This window comes from Phytophthora cinnamomi, assembly GCF_018691715.1.
Source record: "Phytophthora cinnamomi strain GKB4 chromosome Unknown Contig0, whole genome shotgun sequence".
Taxonomy (NCBI): Eukaryota; Oomycota; class Peronosporomycetes; order Peronosporales; family Peronosporaceae; genus Phytophthora; species Phytophthora cinnamomi.
This window is the reverse complement of record NW_027150933.1, coordinates 2116395-2140063: the sequence shown is the minus strand read 5'-3', so window position 1 is coordinate 2140063 and position 23669 is coordinate 2116395. Positions and strand designations below refer to the sequence as shown.

Sequence of the window (23669 nt, the reverse complement as noted above, 5' to 3'; positions counted from 1 at the left end):
TCAGGGCGGCGAACTCAGCGCCGTGCAGACGCTCCACGGCGGTCACCCGGGTCGTGGAGAGGCGCATACTGATCAGCCCGGGGCTGATCATACCCGGGACGTGTTCCCACCCCCGCCACCGCCGATCCGTGACGCCCGCGGCTCAACCCGCTGGATTGTTGAGCGGATTGTTGACTATAGTATCCCGAAAACGAATCCTCAAGGGGCTCGTTTTCGTATTCGTTGGAGAGGATTTCCTCCCCATCGAGATACATGGGAGCCGCGGAACGTCTTGCTGGAGGACGTTCCGGAAATGGTGAGGGCGTACGAGGAGCAGTACGCGCTGGTGCAGCGGAAGTAATACGACCGCTGCGATCATCGCTAGCGCCCGAACCCTCACGTGCTAAGAACTTAGCACGGAGTTCTTTGAGACTCTCGGGCACACGGAACGATGTGTACCCGTTCAGATCGCGGTCGCTCAAGCGGACCGCGCCTGGGAAGCACTTCGTGCACTGAAAGCCCTCGGGCACATCGCACGGCACATTTGCCTCCTCAGCAGCAACATGAAGTTGCTCCAGCTTTCCACGCTTCGAGTACGTCTCGAAGCCATCACGCGCTTGCTTAATCCGATCACGGTAAGCTTGTTGAAATTATCAACAAAGGCATTCCACTTTGTCAAAGTGCCTGCCACTCGGGCACTTTGCTGCGAGAAGAGGTCATCTTGCTTTGAAACCATCGGAGCTCATGAAAGAGTCCGATGTAATATCGCGCCTTTGATGCGTTTCCGCATCAAAGTGCAGCTCGGCAGCCACAGCGTCATCTTTGATGGCGCTGCATACGTACAGCGGCACCTCATTCGGAGGTACCGAGTTCCCATACCGGTCCGCGATCTCGGACGCGGACGGCATCCACGGATCGCGCGCTGCAGGCGCAGCGCGCTGAGAGCCTTGAGCTTTGATATCACGCGCTGCAACAGCAGCGCGCGGAGTACTGATAGCCCCAGCGGAAGCGAGTGGGGTATCGCTCTCAGTACGCGAACGCTTCGAACTCGAAGCGTCCGATTCGTCCCCTTCACGCGGGCGAATGTTCTTGGCATAAGGGTCGAGCGATTCATCGTCGTCGCCGAAGTCGACGACGTCGCCATACTTCGCGTTCTGGCGCTCGAAGTAGTCATCGATGGAGACTGACTCTCCACCGCCTTCGGGTTCTTCTTCTCTTGGGGCGCGCTCATCGTTGAATAAGCGCGGATTTCTTCTCCAAACGCGGAGAATTGACGAATGGTCAATTCGGAGATTGACGTGCGGAGACCCCGCGCGTCTAACCTTAAGGGGGGGATGGTGTAACGGGGTTACACGCACAAGTGGCTGCAAGCCACTTGTGAATTTAACAGATAGGTTATCTGTTAAAAGTTTTGGATACTTCCTCACCTTGGTGTAAGACACACCAATGGATACATTGGAGTGGGCCACCACAGTGAGTGGTCCACACATACCCAAAGATCCTATTGGTAGAAAGCAGCATCTTTCTACCAATCAGAGACATGCATATTAGCGGGGCTCTGACAGCCAGCCGCTGTCAACCCCTTTCATAGATGATAAACAGTTTTTTTTAGCAGATTTAGGAGGAAGATCAATTTACAAACAATACCGTTCTCATTTTACCTTAAACTAGCTACTTGGAGTCTTATCTGATTTAAATTATATTTGTGTATTCAAATATAATTAACCTAAGTAATTACTAAGCACTTACGCTTCCTCATACACGTTGCGCTACGTGTAAGCTAAAGTAGTGAGTCAAGTTAGACCCACTACAATACATGGCATTGGCGAAGTGTCACCAAGTGCTGAAGATGATTGTACTGGGTTCCAATTCTCTGTTCCGACGTGCAGTGAACTGTAACAGTGAGCCCGGCCGCTACATTCAGGTGGATCGGATCTCCACCATGATTTTAAACCTTAGACAGGGATCTTGATGTACACTCCAGTTCGTTCGCCTGCTGGAACTCTTGTATTCAGAGATGCAATTCTCGATAAGCAGGCCAGATAAGCGTTGCTGACCCGACCCCGTTGCGACAGACACCAGACCAACACTAGGCTCGCACCAAATGATAGTCGGCCTCGAAGCTTCTGGAGTCTGAACGCGCCTATCAAGAACCAGTCCAAAGCGAACTGGAAGTTTTTCTTCGTAAATATCGCATCCTTCACTCTTGAATGACACCCTACAATGTTTCTCCAGTAAATATCTAGATGCGATGTACTCTACGTACTCCACGGCAGCCCGTAGCGCGATTGCTTCACAAATCAGTTGAATCCCGTTAAAAATCGCCCATGGGGTTAGAAAAGTCGCAGGGTTGGTCTGGCACGAACACGTGAAACTCCCTGGTCTTCGTAGTACACTACAATCTCTCCAGCTGTAGAGTCCTAAACGCTTTAATGCGTCGTACCAAAGGCGGAAGAAGCTCCTGTAGAAACCGCGTCCTCAGCACTGAGCAGAGCAAGGAGAAGACTTATGTGGAAGAGGAAAGAATCCAGAGTGAGCTCTGGACGTGGAATCTATTATTTTGTTGTCCAGTCTTCGGTATTGGCCCTAGTGTGGGAGCGTCTTCCCATACTGGACCACTCAAGGCATTTGACCCTCCACGCACAGGTGGTACCGGGAAATGGTCTTCAAGGGGCTTGGATGATGCACCGGTTGTCACCAACTGCCGTCGGGTTTCAACTCCTCCCCCACAAGCGGCGCATCGGGTGCGTCTACCCGAGCGGCTTGTTTCATGCGGCGCATTGGGGGCGTCTACCCGCGCTGGGTCCGTCTACCCAAGGCCACATAGGCCACGCTTGAACTCGTGTTGCTGCGGGTCGAGTGCTTTAGTGAGGAGATCTGCCGGCATCCCTCCTGTCGGCATGTACGCAGCGGCGATCTTCCCTTCTTGGAGCATCGCCTTCGCAGCCTTGAATCGCACATCTACAGTCTTTTGCTTTTCGCTGAGTCCGGGCCGTTGCAGGCGAGCGATCGCTGGCTGGCTGTCCATCGCGAGCACCATTGGGATGTTCGTGCCCAGCACCTGTTCCATAACTAATCGTACCAGCTCTCCATCTTCAATTGCATCATCGGCGGACACGTACTCAGCGGTAGTACTTGACTTGGCGGCTATCGTTTGTTTCTTGCTGACCCATGCCACGAGACAGCCGAACAAATAGACCACTCTGCCCGATATCGACTTGCGGTCCGCCCGATCATTTGCCCAGTCAGCGTCGGAGGTGATCAGTATTTCGTCAGTCGATGGCGTGAACCGAAGCTTCAGATGCTTGGTGCCGGACAAATACCGTAGGAGATACTTGGCGGCGTCCCAGGCTACTTTTCTAGGCTTCGAACAGTGTCGGACGACCTGTCCAACGGCGAAACTTATGTCAGGGCAAGTCACGCGCGATAGGTACAGCAAGGCGCCAACCGCCTCTCGATACGGCATGCGGCGCATGATAGCCATCTCGGTCTCGGTCGGTTGGTCGTCAAGTGCGTCTAGTCGCGTGTTCGGGACCATGGGCGTGCGCTGTGGTCTTGACCCGTTCATCGCAACCGGTGAAGCACTTCATCCACGTAAGCCGTTTGAGACAGCGCAATCCAGTTGGGGCTGCTGCTCTCAACTCTCGTACACAGGAACTGTTCGGGTTCACCCATGTCTTCGACGTTGAACGTCTCTTTCAGCGACTCCATCAGCTTTACGACTTGCTCCTCCTTCTCGTGCGCGATAAGTAGGTCGTCGACGTATAAGCACACCAACAGCAAAGCGCCTTCCACCTGAGCGAAGTAGAGACATGGGTCGACGTCGGTTGGCCTCAGACCGAAATTATGCAGGTAGATGTCGATGGCCTTGTTCCATTCACGGCCCGCTTGGCGCAGACCATACAGGGACTTCCGTAGACGCCAGACCTTTCCTTCTTGCGTGCCATTTCCAAACCCCGGTACCGGTTTCATGTAGATAACTTCAGGGGGGGGGGGGGGGTCGGCTTTCACGTAGGCGGCTGGAACATCTCCCTGGCGTACAACCAAGTTCAGCTTCGCGACAAGCACGAAGAATATCCTCACGGTTATGAGGGTTGCCACGGGAGCATAGGTGTCAACGAAGTCAATCAGAAACCTCTGGCGATCACCACGAGCGCACAGCCGTGCCTTAAACTGAATCACTTCACCGCGGGTGCCCGTCTTGAGTCGAAACTGAATGGTGTGGTCCAGCACCGCAGCGTTTGCCGGCGCGTCGACCCATTCAAATGTCCCATTGTCGAACAACGACCGCACTTCCTTGGTTATGGCTGCGCTCCACTCCGCCCATTGCGCTGAGCGTCGGGCCTCAGCGAGATTGAGAGGTTCGCGCTATACCTCCCCCAGAACCACGAAAGCGGCCGACTGCGCAACGGTCTGATTGGCGATGCGTTTTGAGCGCCGACGAGCCGTTGACGTAGACACGTGCTCCTCTCTACTGGACGACTGCGTGGCGCTGGGGTGGTCGCGTGCGTCTTCGCTATCCGGATCGAAGTCGCTCAGGTCGTCCTCGCCGGTGTCTTTTAGTTCGAATAGCATTCGGTCGATCAGGCTCACGTCGCGGGGTTCGAAAACAGGTTGCCCGGGTCCTGGCAGCAGTACTTTGTAGCCCTTTAGGCCGTCGGTACACCCTACGAAGGCGCCGATTTCGCCACGGGAGTCTTTTGTGAAGCGTTGGTACTTGACGCGAATCTCTTCTGGCACGCGGCACGAGACGGCTTGACCAAAAATTGGTAGTTTGCGGACGTCAGGTCGTCTCTTGAAGATTTTCTCGTACGGGGTGATAACCTCGCCGCGCTTTGGAACGCGATTCCTCACGAACACCGCGTGCTGGAGAGCATCGAACCACATGGAGTGTGGGAGTCCAGAGTCCGTCAATATTGCTGAAGCTGTTTCGGTGACTGTACGAATGGCTCTTTCCGCGACACCATTCTGGTGTGAACAGTACCTGGCGGTGTGTTCGTGTACAAGCCCCTCACGCTGCATCAGCTGACGAAAATTCTTGTTTAAGATTTCGGTTCCGCCATCAGTACGCACTACTTTGATCCCCGACGCGGGCACCGCGGCTTGTCGTTCAATTAGCTTGAGAAAGCCCTTGATCTTCGACGAGACTTCAGATTTCTTTTTCAGGTGATACGCCTGTAGGAACGAGCGCCATGACACCACCATGAAGAAGCGGTACCCTCCGCGAGTTCTGGCCACGGGGCCGCTCAAATCGGCGCGCACGATTCCATCCGCGGCTCCGTCGTTGCTGGTTCGCTTTCGGGGAGGAGCCCGCAGTGTCGTCTTGGTCAGTGCGCACACTATGCACGTCGGCGGCTTTGCTCCTTCGGCGATGCGAAGTCCTTTTACCGCCTTGCTCTTGGCCATGGCCTTGAGCGTCTTCATCCCAACGTGTCCAAAACGACGGTGCCAAGACTCCAGATCAGTACCTAACACTGCTAGGCCTGCGGCGCACGTTAAGTCGTCGTCGGTGTGTGTCTGCTCGGACGTCACTATGGGGTACACTCCGTTTACGTCGCGCGCAATGCACGCCACGCGGCGTCGAATGCCTTGGAACACAGTACAGCCACTTGTCGTGAATACGTGCTCATGCTTTGAATGGATGAGAGCGGACACAGAGACCAGAGTTTTGGAGAAGTCGGACACGTAATAAACGTCATCGAGGGTGAAGTCATGCACGGCGCACCTGCCTCCCCCGTCGTCTACTACGGCTTTTACGGTCATTCTCCCCTTGATCTGTGCCACCACGGTCCTGCCGTCTGCGATCCGAATTCTGAGGGGCTTAGTCTTCTTCGTGTCGGTCAGGCTGGTGAGTTGGCCCGTCAGGTGGTGCGACGCCCCCGAATCCAGGAGGATTGGATCCCACCCGACGCCGACGATTCATTCATCATCTTCGACCGCGTCGTCGTCGTTGTCACTCGTCACCTCTTCACCCGGGCTTGAGTCTTCGTTCGCGAGCTGCGCGCTGGCCTTGGACTCGCCCGCCACGTCGGTCTTGCGTGATTGGAGGAACTTTTGGTGGAAGGCTTGAGTGTGACCGGTGCCCCCACATTCCCAGCACACGACAGCGGGTTTTCCCGACGGGGTGCTTGAACTCTTGGGTTTCTTCTTTCGCTCCACGACAGCGGCATTTGACTCGGCAGCACGTTTCTTGGTGTCCCCTGACTTCTTACTCGCCTTGCTCGACTGGGCGTGTTGTTGAGCCGGTTTGGTCTTATCCTTTGGGGCCTGCTTAGTCGTTGCCGCTGGCTTGCCGCGAGATTTGTCAGGAAGGCGGCCATCGGTCTCGGCCTTCCGACTGAGAACTGACACGGCTAATTTTAGTTCGGCTTCTGGGCGCTCGGACTCGAGGATGATCTTGGTCTCCAAGAAATCAGTGTGCTTTGGGTAGGCATTTCGTACGAAAGCAACCCGGGCATGTCTTGCGTTCGCTGGGAACGATTTTCCACCCTCGAGTGCGTCTGCCATTTGAAGCAGTCGGTCGGCGAAGTCGCGGTTAGTTTCGTTCCAGCGCTTCCGCTCGGACTTGATACGACACGCCACGTCGACGCTGAGTAAGACTGGCCGATATTCGTGCACCAGCTCATCACACGAGTATGCGTACGACGCGGCTGGGTTTGACGCTCGCCAGTCTCGGTACCACATGAGTGCCGCGCCGGTCAAGAACATTTTCAGTATCGCCTTCTTGATGTTGTCGTTCCACACCTGGTTTGCAAGTATCTGTGCGTCGGCAATTTGGTCGTCGAGCTCTTCTCGAAAGTCCCGAGCTTTTGAGTCAAAGCTGTTGTCAGGGATTACGCCGTCGAAAGGTTTGACCCTGATGTTGCGAGTGTCGATCTTCCCAGCCTTCTTCTCCCTTTGGTCTTCGACAGCGCCCGGTGCTACATCCACCCTTTAGTCTACTCTTCCGGCGTTGGTGGGCTCCCTTTCAGGCTCGACGTGAGACCCATCGCCTTCTGAGCGTGCGACGCGCGCCGCCAGTGCCACAGCGATCAAGTGCTGCACTTGCGCCGCGATTGCTGGGTCAAGTGCTACGGCGGCGGCGCACAGAGCGGTCGTGCCTCCCACCGGCGCAACACTGGCGTTTGGCACCGCTCCGACGGAGAGTGGTCGCTGCGAAGATGCGGCGCTTGCAGCGGGTTGAACACGACCCGTGTGTCTTGCTGGATTAGCGCGGCTCCGAGTGCTGACCATCTTGACTTGAGAGCGGTGCGGCTGTTAACCTGTAGAAACCGCGTCCTCAGCACTGAGCAGAGCAAGGAGAAGACTTATGTGGAAGAGGAAAGAATCCAGAGTGAGCTCTGGACGTGGAATCTATTATTTTGTTGTCCAGTCTTCGGTATTGGCCCTAGTGTGGGAGCGTCTTCCCATACTGGACCACTCAAGGCATTTGACCCTCCACGCACAGGTGGTACCGGGAAATGGTCTTCAAGGGGCTTGGATGATGCACCGGTTGTCACCAACTGCCGTCGGGTTTCAACGGCTCCTCCAACCGACTCATGCACTCCCCAGATGCTGCACTCAATTGTGCAGTAAGAACATCTCTTTCTTGCAGCACGGAAATTTTGTTAAGGTTTCGATTGGCCAGAAATCGCTGGTTTCGGACAGTCCTGCGCAATGCATCTACGTCTTACCATGCTTGTTGGCCATGCCAGGGTAAATGGGCAGGAATGAGAACCAAACGTTGTCCACCATCAATTTCCTTAACAAGTCCACCATTCCATGCGCAATAGGAGGTTACTCGAAACCTGGTCTATTAATACTCTCACTGGCTCCAGTGTATAAGTACTTCGCAGCAACCCAGAAGCAACACAGTCGGCCCTCATTGTTACTCGCATTCCCTCCGAACAACTATGTCTGCATTCGAATATCTCCCAACGGTGTCAAGTCTCCGCTGATCAGTGTCTTCCCCAGGAATGGCCGCGAAAGATACCTTAACGGGGGTCTGTCTTATCAGCGCTAGTACGCCGAGTCTTAAAAACGTGATGTTGGCGTGCCATACATGCTCGTCAAAGTCAGTATTACTGGCTCAGTTAGACCGCTACTTAAAAAGACAGCGGCCTAACCGAAACGGATGGCAAGGATTTCGATTGAAACTACTCTACAACGATTCTAAGTGACTACCATATACCACACGTCGTAAAAAAAAAGAAAGTCTACAATGATAGACGCTGCATCTGAAAAAGCTGCCACGTGCGGAAAAAGGTGCCTATGCGTCTGTGTGTTTGTTCTTTATTCCTCAGGAAAACGATCGGAATTAAAATGGTTATGACATACGCCGATGCACGTGCCTTTCTTGTCGTTGATGTTGGAAGTAGTCAGTGGTTTGCCCCATACCTCTGCGTCGTTCTCAAATACTCGACGTACTCCATCCTAATGGCTTCGTCGATTTCGGTCGGCCGATGCTGCAGATTGAGCACGTCGTAAACGTTTCTTGGTATTGCCTTTAGCCTTCGTCCCAATACTTGAACTGTGCAAGTTGCATGCTCCGGGCAGTCTCGCTAATGTGGGTACTGTCCTTAAATTTTCCGGGTTCAATCATTTTTGCCAACTGGTGATTCCCGTACCCTTTCCTCAACACCTGGAGCACTGACATCTCGTTTCCTCGGTTGTTTTGGTTGAAATAGGCCAAGTAGCGAAGCCCAGCTTCATACGCATCACCTCTCAATACGCCAAACGCAGCACTGCCCACAGCTTCTTCACCGTTCTTCACGAGGTTTAGTCGCTCGAAAATATCAAGAGGAGAATTCCTCTCTCATTAAACCAGAGTTGAATTTGCTCAGCCGCTAGCTTCTCCGCCAAAACTTTCGTCGCCGTATCACTAGACTTCATTTCAGCTTGGATCATCCTAGCGACTGCCTCATCATTATAGGCTCGCGTGAGGGCCCCGACCATGGTACCTTGAGCATTGAACCTCTCATTGTACTTGGAAATGTACTTGGCCAACCTCTCGATCGCCGGGCCGCTCAGGCTATTGTTGTCATACAAACCGATGCGAAGACCCGAAGCTTGAGGGCGCAGTGGTGGGCGCCCGTCGAACATTTGAGAGGAAGATTGGAAGTTGAAAAGTGATTGATTGAATCATTAGTTTGGTGTCGGCTCATTGCCGCCGCACAACCAGTAGTGCTTGGCGACCTGGACACGGAAACAAGTATCCAGGTCCCATCCTAAAGTCCATCAATCTCAGATCCTAATTCTATCCTGATCTACCAATGATAATCTACTAATCCAAACGTAGCTTGATCCAAATATGCGACTCGCGTCCCATAATCCAAAGTTCGGCTCGAAAACTTGATGCTTGCACATCTAAGGATTTTTAGCCAATGAGGTCGCATGAAACTCCATGTTTATGCGTCCCATAATCATGATTATTCTTGGTATTGACCAGTAGGATAGCATGTAACGAATATAAACCATGCAGTGTTTTATTACGCTGTACAGCGTAAACAGAAAGGTATGCATTAGCAATTGACGTGGGAGTCCTCTGCCATCTAATTGGCAGACGGACGTCCACTTCACTGGGATGGAGGCCTTAGTTCGAACGAGTGCTTGGTTCGTTCAAGTTACGAAGTAGCGAGCGTGCTGCGAAGTATGCTCTGGATCAGCTGATGCAGTACTTCTTCGACTGTGCTCGTCGCATTCGTGAACATGGCGCCCAAGCTGTAAAATGCGTGAAGAAGAGCGACAACCGTTTCTGTTGGGGACTGTGCATATGGTTTGCGTTTCTGTTCTCCAACCCCCCGAGTTCGAGGCGATTTTTTCGGCAATTATACTCAACCAAACCACCAGAACGCTGCCGATCCGTCCCCAGCTAATACCGGTCGACGACGAAGCCTTAACTAGGGGTGGTGGAAGTAGCTAGCTTACGGGGTTTTCTCGAAACGAGTGCGTGCCACTCTTCGGTGGAGTCGCTGGCACTCGCTTCAATTAGCATGAGCACGACCGACGTCGAGGCCTCCACAGCCGTTCTAGCTTCTAACCACCCCGATGAGTATTTGTGTGGTCGTCCACGTGGTCAACTCGACGGGAGAGACGCAACGTAAAAAGCCCGAGCTCGCGTTCAGTGGCTGTTTGACGACCTAAGCCAACCTCTTGCAGGCTCTCGTGCCTTGATTTTCACACCAACAGCACATGTGCGAGCTTTCAGTGACGATGGATGAAGTGCCTGGGTGGACGTAATATGGCAGATGCCAAGTGCAGCGCCGTGACCTGAGTTTTAGTGACGTCGCGCCAGTTGTCGGGAGCCCCGTTGGGTTGGTGGATCTCAAGCTTGCGTTTGGCAAATATGAAATGGCATACTCTGATGACATGCCTCAATTTCGTGAAGCGGTTGAGCCCTCTCTAAAATCTCTGACACTAGAGGGATTTGTGGAGATGCTGAACGACGATGAGATCCAGAAAAGTTGTCCGAATCCGAAAGAGCTTTCAATCTTGGGTTACTTTTACGACTTTCGCCTTGACTTGAGCGAGTATCACGAGAAATGAGTCACTCTCTGCGATGAGTTGAATTGGCATGCTGTCCCCGAGCTAGCAGCAGCCATGTGTGATGCTAACTGCCTCATCTCAAAAAGCGCTCGCCGGCTTCGCGTTCGCCGAATTGAAGTTTGGTGGGGTGGTTGGGCTCGATTACCAGTGGGGCACCATCGATCGGTCGTTTCGACTGATGTGGCACGGTTGCTCCAAATGCTGGCATTGAACAAGACGCTGGAGTATATTGAGATTGTTCGTCCGAAGCCGTATCATCTGCATGTCTATGACATCAGAACGCGGAAGTATCCGGTGGCTTGGATACTCCTATTTCCAGAAGCAAGGAGAAACCGGATAAGAAACTCAAGACGGAGTTCAGCATCGCATGCTGATCGGATAAGTTTAGAATTCATAGGACCTACAGCACCTAGCTCTCACTTTTCATTTTCCAGTCATCGCAAAGTCGAACTCCAGTTACGTAACTCCAACACCTACCATGCCTGTAATTGCGGTGCTCTAGCCTTCCTCGGCCCTGCCCACACAAAGAAGCTGGTAGATTTTCAATACTGTTGGTATCGTGTGACACGTCAACGGTTGTTGCTGCGGGACCCGACGAACTACCTACGGAGCCATTCGAAGTACCGACTAATGTCATTGGCCTCCGCTTGGTCTCCGAGACAGAGCGCCGTTTATGGCCAGGCTCCTTCGTCGCGCACCCTGTAGCCTTTATCCGCACTTCGACTGAAGGAGTGAACGTTTGGACGTACGGAGTCGTGTCCGGCTACACAACATCGGACAGCATAAACCCTCTTCACGTGATCAATTGTGAAGGCCCTGTCCGACTCCCCTTAGTTAATGCGCACTCCGTGAGGAAGGTGAACCCGCTCAACTACGCGCTTCAGACAGGAGGCGGCGTAAATGCCACAGTGCTCAACCCATTAAAACTACTCCACCAACAGAATGAAGTTGTCACTGCTTGCAGCAAGAAACGGTCCGGAATCCCGCTTTGTATAACCGAATCGCTGTCTGTCGAATTTGATGGGGACGCCGTCACACCCCTGGTGAAACCATCAACGCTGCAAGTGGCCCACGTTCGACGCCAGCATATTGTTGATTTCACGACGGCACCTCGAAACAAACGACCTGGCGATCTTTATAACGGCCCGTCCGGTGCGACCAGCCGTCCTCATCAAAAGACCCACGGCACCAGCTACATCGCCGCAGGGCCACTTCTGGGCGTAAGTCCGCGCGAAGCACGCCGTCGCGACAACCGGAAAGAGACGATGTCTGCGACTCTAGGGATGAGTCTGGCGCAGAGGAAGCTGGTGAAGACGACGGAGCGGAAGAATGCGCCGGCATCGACTTTGATCTCGATGACGATGATGAAGGAGATATCAATGCTGTTCGCCACATGAATCGCACGCTGTCTAAGCGAAGGCGTACGCGATCACCCTCTGACACTGAGAGCGAGAGTTACCTTATAGCCAAAGGCCCATCGGCACAGCGGAATGGGATTGTATTCCGACCGTCGCCGGCCGACAGGATAATCCACGCTGCTATAGTGAACAAGCAACATACAGGTAAGATCCCTCAGACTCCTCTTCAATCTGTGCAACAGGACGAATTCGTTGAGTTTCTCGCGAACCGGGGGTGCTTCGATCTCTATATTACTTTGGATTTGGTCTCGGCTTATCGATTATGCATTGTCGTCGTGGACTCGCACACGACGAAGTTGCCGCTGAAGAACGAGGTGTTATTATGTGGGACTTTTCGGACAAGAATGGCATCGACCCCCCCCCCCCCCCCAAAGCGAATAGCTACGGGGATATCATCAGCGCTCTAGCTACACTCCGTAAGTTCGCCCAGGTGTTTACGACTCCGAAACCGCTAGCTTTATCGCGACGGCACGAGAGTTCGAGATCATCTACAGCGACCAAACCCGGCCATGCCTCGGTTGCTGGCGTTCGGGATCGATGGGAAGTTCAGTCTTTTCCGAAAGCGGCTCGTCACAGGGGGGTTGAAAGCAACAACTGAATTCTCTGCTCAGTTCACCCGCAATGCTGACAAGCTAGTGGCTCTTCGAGACTCTCAACATCTGCTGACGATTGCAGGGAAATAGCGCTCATATCCCCAGGAGAGGCACCAGCGTCCTCCGAAGCTGGGTCAGGCGAGTTTCATTCCCCCGACAGTTTTTGCGACACTTCCCAAGGCAGATGACGGGTGCCGTTTGTGCCTTAAGTACCTGTCCTCCGATGGCTGCAAGGTGGTGAAGTGCTCTAGAGCTCACTTTCGGCCTGAAGCTCTCTCCGACGCGGTCAAACTTCATATTGCTGAAAACTGGCATAGATTGGCGACAAAGTTTCAAGACTTATTATGTCACGTGCAGCGTAGTGGATCCAGGGCTGTCGATTCCGAGATGACCCAGGAAACGCTGTACGAACGGTTCTTCGCAACGTTAGTCAGTATCCGCAAGAACACTCAACTCAGTACGCTTGAACATTGCCGAAATTATGCTCGTAACGCCGGACCCCAGTATCCAAACACTGATCATGCAAACACGGATGAAATCGACAATGAACTAGTTCAGTTTTGGACCAAGATCTGTGAACAACAAGGTTTATCCCTTGCTGACACCGTGCCTTTACTCAGAGGCCAAACCCTAGATGATCCGAGACCGAACAAGGACCTTTACCCGGTACTCCCCCCCCCCCCCCCCCCCCCCCCCCCCCCCCCCCCCCCCTCGCGATTCATCCCTGGCTTCAACGGATGCTAGTTGGAACGAAATTGTGATGAATGGCGTCACGCCTAGGTGGACTACCTCCCCACCACCACCCCAATTCCACCGACCAACCAACCACCGCAGCATCGTGGGTAAAGAATCCCATTTTCGCCGCCATATTCGGGCGGGTCTACTCGAAGGATGATATCTTATCGTCACTTCGAGTCTTCTTGACGTGTGGCCCGAAGGCTTTATCAGTCCAATCGGTACTGTTGACAAGGCAGGTGGCACACACGGAGACATTCGCTTGCTCAATGACTACTCGTTTCCAGAAGGAAAGTCGGTGAACGATTACACGGACAGAGGCAATTTCCCTCTTGTCTCGTACAATCCACCTCGGGATATCGCTAAGCGTATCCACACCCTCAAACAATCGCATCCCCACTTGTTCATGTTTATCATGCTCGGTGATGTATCTGGGGCGTTTCGCCACGTTCCAATTCACGCCGATGCAGTGCACATGTTCGGGTTTCTTTTCGAAGGTTTCCTCGTCATTGACTTATCGTATGATATCAGGTGGTGCGGGTCACCTGACTTCTACTCCTACGCAGCCACTGTCATCAATCAACTCTACGAGTACGACAATTGCCTAAATCGACAATTTATCGGCAACGTGTGGTGTGATGATCACACGTGCTTGGAAGTCGACATGTACCATCGCTGCCACGATGTCAATCTATCCCTTCGTTGAGCGATGGTAACTGTTCTCGGTCCGACTGCAATTAACCAGCAAAATTTTGCATCGTGGGCAACGAAGTGCAAGACGCTTGGATTGCTGTGGCATACCGAAGCGGGAAGCGTCTCTATCCCAGTGGACAAGCTGGCAAAAGCCGCTGACCGCGTCAACAATCTAATACATTCTGCGTCGGCATCTAAAACAATGATTCTTGAGACTATCGGAAGCCTCCGACACGTTGCCAGTTGCTCCCCTCCTGCTCATGCATTTTTACAAGCTCTTCAAAACACGGCATGTACATTTCCACGCTTTGGACTTCGAATATTGCCGACACAGGCGCTACATGATTCGCGCTGGTTCCGAGCTGTACTCGACCACCCTCAACAATTCAACAAAATCCCCACTGCAGATTTCGCATCCGTCACGAACCGACGTTTGATGGCTTTATGGACGCTAGTGACGAAGGCCTGTGTGTGCTAGAACCCACGCGTCGCGAGTACATCCGTCAAAGATTTACTACTACTGACTCGCCGAAGTTATCGATCAACATTAGAGGACTACGGGGCGCAGTACTCGCTGCAGTGCATTGGGGATCTTATTGGTCGGCTTCGCCATCGGAAAAGAAGCGTGTTCATGTCAAGCTACACATCGATAACACAAGCGCCGTTAGCTGGGCTAACCGCCGCGCCAGTCGGCACCCGGTTGCGGAGTTGTACAACAGACTGCTATCCTTGGCAGAATTCCAGTACAATATTTCGCTGACGGCAACTCACATCTCCGAGACGCTCAACGTTATGGCCGACACTGGATCCTGCGCGTGGGGTTCCCCGCACTCGCTTTATACTCTGTGGTCTAATCTCTCTTCTAGCTGGAAACAGGTGCCACGTTCACAGATCTCTCAAATATTTGGGAACAATGCTGCGATGAAACTCCCTGGCTCGCTCTACCGTTGCCAAGTACCGTCAATACTGGTGTCAGTGGTGCCAATTCGCAAGGCAAATGAAGTGGTCTCGCTTGGATGTCTCCACAAAATGCGTCACGCCGCCTCGAATATTTTGCACCTCAGCTGTGGGCTCACGGTTGGAATTTGGGAGAACCAAGGCAACCAGCATGGAACAGTTCTCCTGAAACTAGCGGGCATCCGCTGGTACCACCGGCGACACAAAAATATTATCCTGCCAAACAGTCCACGTTTGGAATTATTACTTGCCACCATCAAGCGACTCTCATCTCCACGCGGAAAAAAATAATCGCTTGCGCCGCCCTTTTTGCGCCAGCTTTATCGCTCTCTCGATCTCACTCGGCCATAACAATGTCTATTGTGGGGTAGCCTGCTCATCAGCTACTTTTTGCTGTTACGAAGATCTGAATTTCTCAAAATCGCGAAGTCCTACCACTTCTACTGCCTTAAGACGAGTAATGTCTTCTTCTAGGACGACAACGGCAGACAAATGCCCTACAAACGCGCCACATCGGTCACGATCGGGTTAGAAGGAGCCAAAAACGACCAATTTGGTCGGGGATCATGGCGCACAATGCGTTCGTCAGCAGACAAGCTGCTGTGTCGGGTACAAGGTCTTCGTCACATCCTACGAGCAAGAATCCAGCTCCATAAGAGCCGAATCTCCACCTATGTGCTGGCCTCACGTCCCAGGCAGTCGTTCGTGTCATCAAAATGACAGCTCGCAAGATCAGTGTCCCATCTTCAAAGTACTCGACGCACTCCATTGGGATCGGAGGTGTAACGGCCCTAGCTACCGCCGGTGCCAGCAAACTATCAAGCTCATTGGTCGGTGGCTCTCCGACTGTTTCGAAGAGTATTATCCAATGCATGCAGCAACATCGTCAAGGGGGCTCTCAAGGAAAATGATCCGCTGATCCGCACCACAGTACCCGGCAACCATTCTAGTGGTGGGGCCGTTCGCCGCGCCCTACGACTCGGACAAACTCAATCAATTTTCCCTGTGCCCCAACCACGACTGCGTAGGAAAGCACCACCTCACACCAATTAACCGGTCGCGGTGGATGCCAAGATTGCTGTTCTAAGTGTGCTGTCGCCCCTGATAGCATCCGGTGACGCTAGTTAGAAGAGAAAAGGTGGGGATCATGCCGGAATTGAGCGCCTCAGCCTCGATCAGCATGCTCTCGCGAAGATACTTGCATTTTCCGATCATCTAGTACTTTTCCAAGTGTGCGTTGACAAGGCTCCTGAAAGCCATCACGATGCGGAAAGCCGTGTAACTATTGGAGGTAGGGTGCACCTGAATCACACATATTTCTCTTACGCATTCAAGCACTGATCGTGTCCTGACATTGATTGCTTAGACGTTCGGCTAGATGCAGCGGGTGTTAAACCGATCACGAGCTAGCGCACGCCGCGCTGCGAAGCTTATCCTTCTGGAAGCCGTGAGTTATGAATTGGCTCGCCTGCACTTGACGTTCGGCTCGCTCTTTAAAGTACCAATACGCTTAAAAAAAAAAACGAATCAGAGCATTCAACATCGGCCTATGCCGCCATATCCGAACGCCAACATATCTAGATGTATTCCTGCACTTGATCGTCCTCTCAATTTCTCCGTCCGGCACTTTGCGAAACAAAACTGGATAAAAATCGATCCTCTGGTGTTTTGTTTGTAGCGCAGAAAACACGTTGAGTTTGCAAAACTCAAATGTTTGTTTGATGTTTTCAAGCTCACTACTAGAGGTATCAGCTACCTTTCCTATCAGTTACCGGTCCGACTCGTAACTAAAGTTACTTGTCACGCCGAGGAACATAAGCAGCGTCAAATGCGCGGTGTCCCACTTTAATCTTGACGTTGCTAGAGAAATCATTCATTTGCCCCGACATTTTGCCCGGGTGGATTCCGTTAGATAACCTTTTCTCGAACCGCAGCTTCTCGATACTCTTTGCCGTACGGGCCCTTGCAGTACTAAGCATGTCGGCCAGCCCCAATCTACCGGACCTATTCTTCAGTATTGAAACCACATCAGGGTTTTTGCTGTCGACTTTGTGTAGTTTCGTAACGTAGGAAGCCCAAGTTCCCAACACCAGATTGTCGAGCAAAACAAACGGGTTTTCCAGATCCTTGTTGAGTTTCAGCATCTTGAAAATGTCATCGACGGTTTTTCCCTTGCTCCTCCAGATTTCCTCTCCCAAGCGCGCTATGACGGCCTTCGTGGTGTGCAAATCCTGGTCTAATTGTTGAATCTTCAACAACTCGTCGTGGGTTTTCCCGTCTTTCTACCTGATCTCTCGATGACGTGCAGCAATGGTCGCTAGGCTTTCCTTTGCCTGGCTAATCATGCTTTTTAATTCGTCGTCTCCGTAGCGTGCTCTTAAAGACGCGTACATTAACTCGTCCGGGTTTGTCTTGTTCAGTTTAGCAAGATAAGAGGTCCAATTGGTAAACTCGGGAGTGTGAAATATGTTGCCCTCTTGGCCATCAAGTTTTAGGAGTTTGAAAACTTCATCCCTAGACGTTTTGCTCTGCTGCCAACTCTGAAGCAGCATGTGATCCAGTTTATTGGCGACATCCTTTGAATCCCGCACACGCTTGGCTGGGGCAAGTATCAGTGCCAAGCAGAAACCATACCTTGCCTCAGTTTTAAGAAAGCATCTCATACGGACCTTCGTTTGTGAGCCTGGCGTAGGACATCCAATTGTTCAACTCTGCTTTCTCCAGAATTGGACCCTCTGCTACGTCCAGTTTCAGTAGTTTGAAGACGTCATTCGCAGAGTTTTTCTTCATGAACCATGTAGATGCCTCTTCATGCTACAGCATGCGAGCAATTCCTTTCGTCTCGTGCTACCCCGTTGCCCACGCCATTGCTACCATGTTCGTCGCAGCTTCATCTCCATAGCGAGCGGTTAGTGTAGACATCATCGCAGCACCGCGGATTTAGACCCCCTTAGATACTGTTTCGACACTGCTTGGCTCCACTTCACAAACTGCGGGTTGACCAACACCCTCTACGATACCTTATCAAGCTTGAATTGCGGGAAGATCTTGTCAGCAGCAGTTTTCTTGTGTGTCAGTAGTGCTTCCACCGTCTTGTTATCGCTTCGGTTCAACCTGCGATATATTTTCGTGATGAAACCGAATCCCCAGTCTTCAGTCTTCAGTGCTGTCGCGTTCGTCACCCGCCGTCAAGTAGTCAGCCATCAGATATCGCTTTCCTAGACCGGAGTACAGCAACACGACGCCTCTACAAGTTGCTCAACGTGACGGAACTTTTAGTATTGAGCAACATGTGCTTCTTGTCTCTAGTCCTGTGACGATGAGGATCGAAAGTATAGCTTACCACGTCGAAAGTCCAAAGCAAAATTCTGGATTTCCCCAGCTGACTTCATCTTTCAACTTGTTGTAGAATCGCTTGGGCTTAATGTCCGCCGTGTTCGTCACGAAGTCTTTGATTTTTTTTCGTCACGGCCGCGTTGATGGACTCCAGAGAACCCCAGGGATCCTCTGCTTCTTCAAGGTTTTGCCACCCGACTAACATTTGTCATTCCTTGGCCTGCCGATTGTATCGGCCACCGAGTATCAAGTGATGAAGTGCCACACCAAAATTCGGTGACCGGTATGTGACTCGACACCGACTTCCGGTGACAGCAGCCTGGGCGAGCGAGGGCGTTACAGAATGAGAGCGGTCCAGTGCTGCTGAATCAGATCTGCTACGGTACTAGACAGGATTCTCAGAGTGAGAGCGGTTTGGTGTCGTAGAGTGGGAGCGGTCACGGTAACTCCCGCCGAGTGCCGAAGTCGGCGAAGTGTCAAAGTCAGAGCGGTCCGGCGTTGCAAAGTGAGGGCGGATATGGTAACTCTCACTGAGTCAAGAAGTCAGCGGGATCTCAAGATAATTACATAGGGACTCAATGAGGGGTCAGTTGAGACACGAAACCCTTTATTTCACTGGGTATTTGTATAGGGCATAGGGACAAGTAGTTAAGAGCCCTAGCGGCTCTTCGGAGAGATAACAAACAAACAGAGCAGAATTTTCCAAGTCCGAGACAAGCGTACACTGTCCGGTAAGTCCCTGCGCGGGCTGGATTATGTCTGCCGTCAGCACCCGAGAGGCATAGCTTGTAGGGTGTTGACAGGCAGCGCCAAGAGACAAGTCGGCCCGGGTAGGGCAAGGGACTCGCCGAGCGGGCCAAGGTCATGTCCCGCCCAGTCTGCGGGCCGGTACGCCGGATAGCCCGGGTGCCGTGACACTTCTAGCCGAGAAGCCTTTGCTCTCGGTGGCCCGTAAAAGTGCTCGCGCGCCGTCGTCCATCCTTTGGTGGACGGCACGGATTTGTGAGGAACGGAAGTCAGTGAGCTCAGCTGACTTCCGGAGGATCGACTAGCTTGGTTGCCTGGTCTCGGCGAGGATCGCCACCGCTGTCGCGGAAGGGCCGGGCCGCTGGGGACAACCTAGCGCAGGCCGATAAGCGCCGACTAGCTCCGCGATTGTTGTGTCTGTTGTAGGGACTAATTTGTGCGTTCTGCTACACCACAATCGCACGAACACCGAGCTTGATCCCGTGTAGACCAACATGATGCTTCAGTTCTTCCGTGACTTCAAGCATGTGGTATTCGTAGTGCTAGAGAAGAATCGCGTACACATCAAACGTTTCACCCGTCAGAAAATGTTCAATGAGAGTGATTATTTTGCCCGACTGAGTTACCCTTTCCCTATCAAATCGATTGCTCCTCGTACTGCGGTATGTGGTATACCTAGCGTATACCGCTGCCAGCCACAAAACGTTTGAGCACCAAACGGGGAGGGGGGATGGAACTTCGTGAGCGCGTCGCGACCAAGCGGGCTTCGGGCGCGGTGGCGGTCTGGGGGTTTGGTGGGGGAACGTCCACCGGGTATCAAGACGACGTCTGGCAGCCCCGCCTGGTGATCACAGCTCTGAATCGACGGAGTATTCGTCCGACTTAACTATCGCGCATGAGCTTCTTCAGTAGGGCCAGTCAGGTCAATAGGGGAATCACGCAGCAGACTGATCTCCCAGCCAAGTTGAAACGCATTCCACTTTTGTCTCCAACGGTACGTATGCACAAGCCTAACGTATATCACAACAATTCAAATATTCTAACACTTAAACTAAAATACAGGCTGAACTGCTTGACCTTGTCGGCAAAGCTCAGCTCTCGGACGATACCATGAACACTGTCATGTCTACATTGTTCAGACAGAGAGCTGGTGTCATCATTGTCAACCCCAAAACGTTTCTGTTCCTGTGAGTGTCTTCGCGGACATGCTTGTCGGAGTGTTTACAGAGAAAAGTTTTGATTCCAGTCCTCTCCAACAAAAACCACTGGCCCCTACCTCCGGCGTCGCTGCCCCCGCTCGTGGCTTCACGGTCACGTTAATGACTGGCTCCCTGCTGAGTCCTGTGAAACCCTCCATCGGCGACTTCCCCGAGAGCGATCTCAAAGGGTTTTCGTTCAAATTCGACTGTATAACCGGAAGTAAGTATACCCAGTTTCTGGAGTCCAATTTGAATTCTAGCAGAAGCACGCGTACAACTTGAAGTAAATCTCGATTGAGTCGCTCTGCTCTGCCATTAAGCCAGGGTGTATACATGGGAATGAAACGCTGGAAAGCTCCGAGGCGTGTTTCTAAGTCGTCCATTAGAGTATTGCGAAAGTGTGATCCGTTGTCGAATTGCCACATCTCGGGGAGCCCAAACCGCTTGTACCAATCTAAAACAGCGTTTGATGCCACAATGCCGTTGGCACTTTCACAGGCAATGAGCTTACAATAGTGAGACAAGTCATCCTTCAGTGCCAATGTATACTGGATGTCCCCGTAACTTACTCCCATCGAGAAGAAGTCCGTATGCAGTAACTCATTTCGCCGAGTTGTCTTATGGGTAATATTCCAGGGCCTTCGCACCATCTTACACGTGCTTGCGTTGCAGGCATGCTGCGACGAATTGTTCCACTCGTTTGCTCACGTCACCAAAACCTAATTCATCACGGAGCACCAACAGCATAGCTTCAACTCCACGATGAACCCGTATATCACAGTGTGCCACCATTAGCACCCGCGTGATCAGAATAGTGTCGTTCGGCCGTAACCAGACCTTGCTGTCCGACCCAAATGTCTTGTTCATTACGGTTAAACTCTGACCACGGCAATTCTGCTGCATCCTGGTCTGCGCATACAGCATCGATCGTAGGCAAAGTGAAAATATCATCTTGCAAAGGTCGAATTCTCGGCAAGTCTCCTACACGAGCCACTATCACTATCATAGTTGGCGGCTGCCTATTGTGTCTGTCGGCTTCCATCTCGACACTAGGTCCGCCCACAGGTTCCGCTCACCGTTTATATGCTCAATAATGTATCTCAAACACGAGATGCGCAACGTCCATCGCAACAATGTTCCTCTCGTGTGTTTCTTTACACTTTCTGATGGCGAGAAGATCTGGATCAGGTTGGAGGGATCTCAGAACGCCTTCAATCCGCGTTCTCGCTCCAAAATGTAGTCTAGCGAGAAACATGCTCTGACGACGGGGTACGCTTCCTTCTAATTGAGAGTGTCCGAATGAAGATTCGTAGTCGAGTGAGTAGTTGGTAGGAAATCCGGAAACGAGATCGATTTACGTTAGTGTCTTTGCCAGCTAGCAGTCCTACTGCATGCAATGTCCCCTAGTAGGTGAGGCTTGTAGATGTGGTCCAAACGGTCTGGGCTGCGGTCCAAACAAAGTTGCCAGTCGTAAGATTGATCCGCCTAGTCACGGCTGCCGCTCAAACAGTTGACTAAACACATGCAAATCATAGACATCCAACTTGAAGTGGTCGTCCAATCATATTCCAGTATCAGAGATAGTCCAGCCAACCAGGTTGCGAGATCTTCCCATCTTCAACCACAGACCCCGGTGGCCAGGGATGGCAAAAAAAATTTAAATATTTTTATCCGTGATAAAAATATAATAAAAATATTTTTTCATTTTTATTCGTGTAAGTACGAAAATAAAACACTTCGGTTTTGTATCGGACACAATCTGACAACCGCGCTCTATTAGGTGGGGCCCTATACTTGCTGACGTCATCTCGCCGTCCTTGCACACGCGGAAGGTGGGGAAGCAGTCCACGTCAATCTCCTTGCAGACGCTCTCCAGCTCCTCGGTGCTCACCTTTAGGAACTTGACAGCCAGGAACTCGTTCTCCGTCAGTTGCGTCACCTTGGGGGGTCACCATCTTGCAGCCACCGCACCGCGGCGCCGAGAAACTGCACGGTGGCCGGCTGCTTCTCGCCGATGGCGCCGCTGAAGTCCTCAGGTGTCTTGACCTCGATCGGCATGGTCGGCTCCGCCACCTATGAAGCTGAAGTAGCCCTGCGGTGGCAGCCCACTCGTCAGTATGCGTTGAGGCCAGTATTCAGGTAGTTACTGTGTTATACGGTGCTCCAGGCGATCCGTTTCAGCGGGGTTTGATGTATAAAAATGGTAAAAATATCATAAAAATGGAAATAAAAATATTTTTTCGATATTTTTATTTTGAAAAAATCCTTCCATATTTTTTTTGCCATCCCTGCGGTGGCACGTACCAGCACGCGCAGGCCGTCTGCCTCGCGGTAGGGATCCAGTCTAGCAGACAGCGAAGTGCAACCTCAACACCTTCAAGGTGTGTTAGTGAGACCAGTCCTTATTTTAGCAGAGCAAACGCCTAAAATTGGCAAGACAGTAATTTAGCATCTGTTCTCAAAATACGCGCCACTCATTGGCTTCGTCTTTGCTGACCCTTTGAAGTAAACGATGCCTAGGACTACGACTATACGGTTTAGCAGGCTAGGTACGTGTTACTGACCCGATCCCGTTGCGACAGACACCAGACCAATACTAGGCTCGCACCAAATGATAGTCGACCTCGAAGCTTCTGGAGTCTGAACGCGCCTATCAAGAACCAGTCCAAAGCGAACTGGAAGTTTTTCTTCGTAAAACTCGCACCCTTCACGTTTGAATGACACCCTACAATATTTCTCCGGTGAATATCTCCATGCGTTGTAGTCCACGCACTCCACAGTAGCCCGTAGCGCGATTGCTTCACAAATCAGTTGAATCCCGTTAAAAATCACCCATGGGGTTAGAAAAGTCGCAGGGTTGGTCTGGCACGTACACGTGAAGCACTCTGGTCTTCGTTGTAAACTACAACCTCTCCACCGGTAGAGTGCTAAACGCATTAAGGCGTCGTAGCAAGGTCGCCAAAAGCTCCTTCAACCGACTCATGCACTCCTCAGATGATGCAGTCAATTGTGCACTAAGAACTTGTCTTTCTTGCAGCTCGGAAAAAAGGCTTTAAGGCTCCGATTGGCCAGGAAGTTGTTACCAACTGCGTTCACTGGTTTCGCTTAGTCCTGCGCCATGCTATCTACGTCTTATCCATGCTTGTTGGCCATACCAGGATAAATTGACATGAATGGAAGCCAAACGTTGTCCTACATCAATTTCCGTAACGAATCCACCATTCCATGCGCAATAGGAGGTTCTTCGAGGTCTAGTCTACTCTCGTCGGCTCCAGTATATAAGTACTTCGCAGCAACCCAGGCGGCGTTGGACGTCTTCCATTCCCTCTGAACCACCATTTCTGCACTCGAATATCTCCGAACGGTGTCAAGTCGCTGCTGACCAGTGTGGCTTCCCCAGGAATGGCCGCGAGAGATACCTTGACGGGGGTTACAACCTCCACCTGGATTGCTCTTCGGTAGATTACCGGCAGCGTTTCCAGGAACTC

The 23669-nt window shown here is 52.1% G+C and overlaps 1 protein-coding gene across 1 annotated transcript in view; it reads right to left on the bottom strand.

Moving 5' to 3' along the window:
- Positions 1-22239, bottom strand: part of IUM83_02007 (putative thioredoxin) — a gene marked incomplete at both ends in the record, with an annotated part of 29216 nt that extends 6977 nt beyond the window's left edge. The window contains 2 exons of the mRNA XM_067925902.1: positions 21976-22081; positions 22153-22239. Of these exons, the coding sequence (XP_067800886.1) occupies positions 21976-22081; positions 22153-22239 (193 nt within the window). The remainder of the gene's footprint in view (positions 1-21975; positions 22082-22152) is intronic.
- Positions 22240-23669: the final 1430 nt, after the last annotated feature.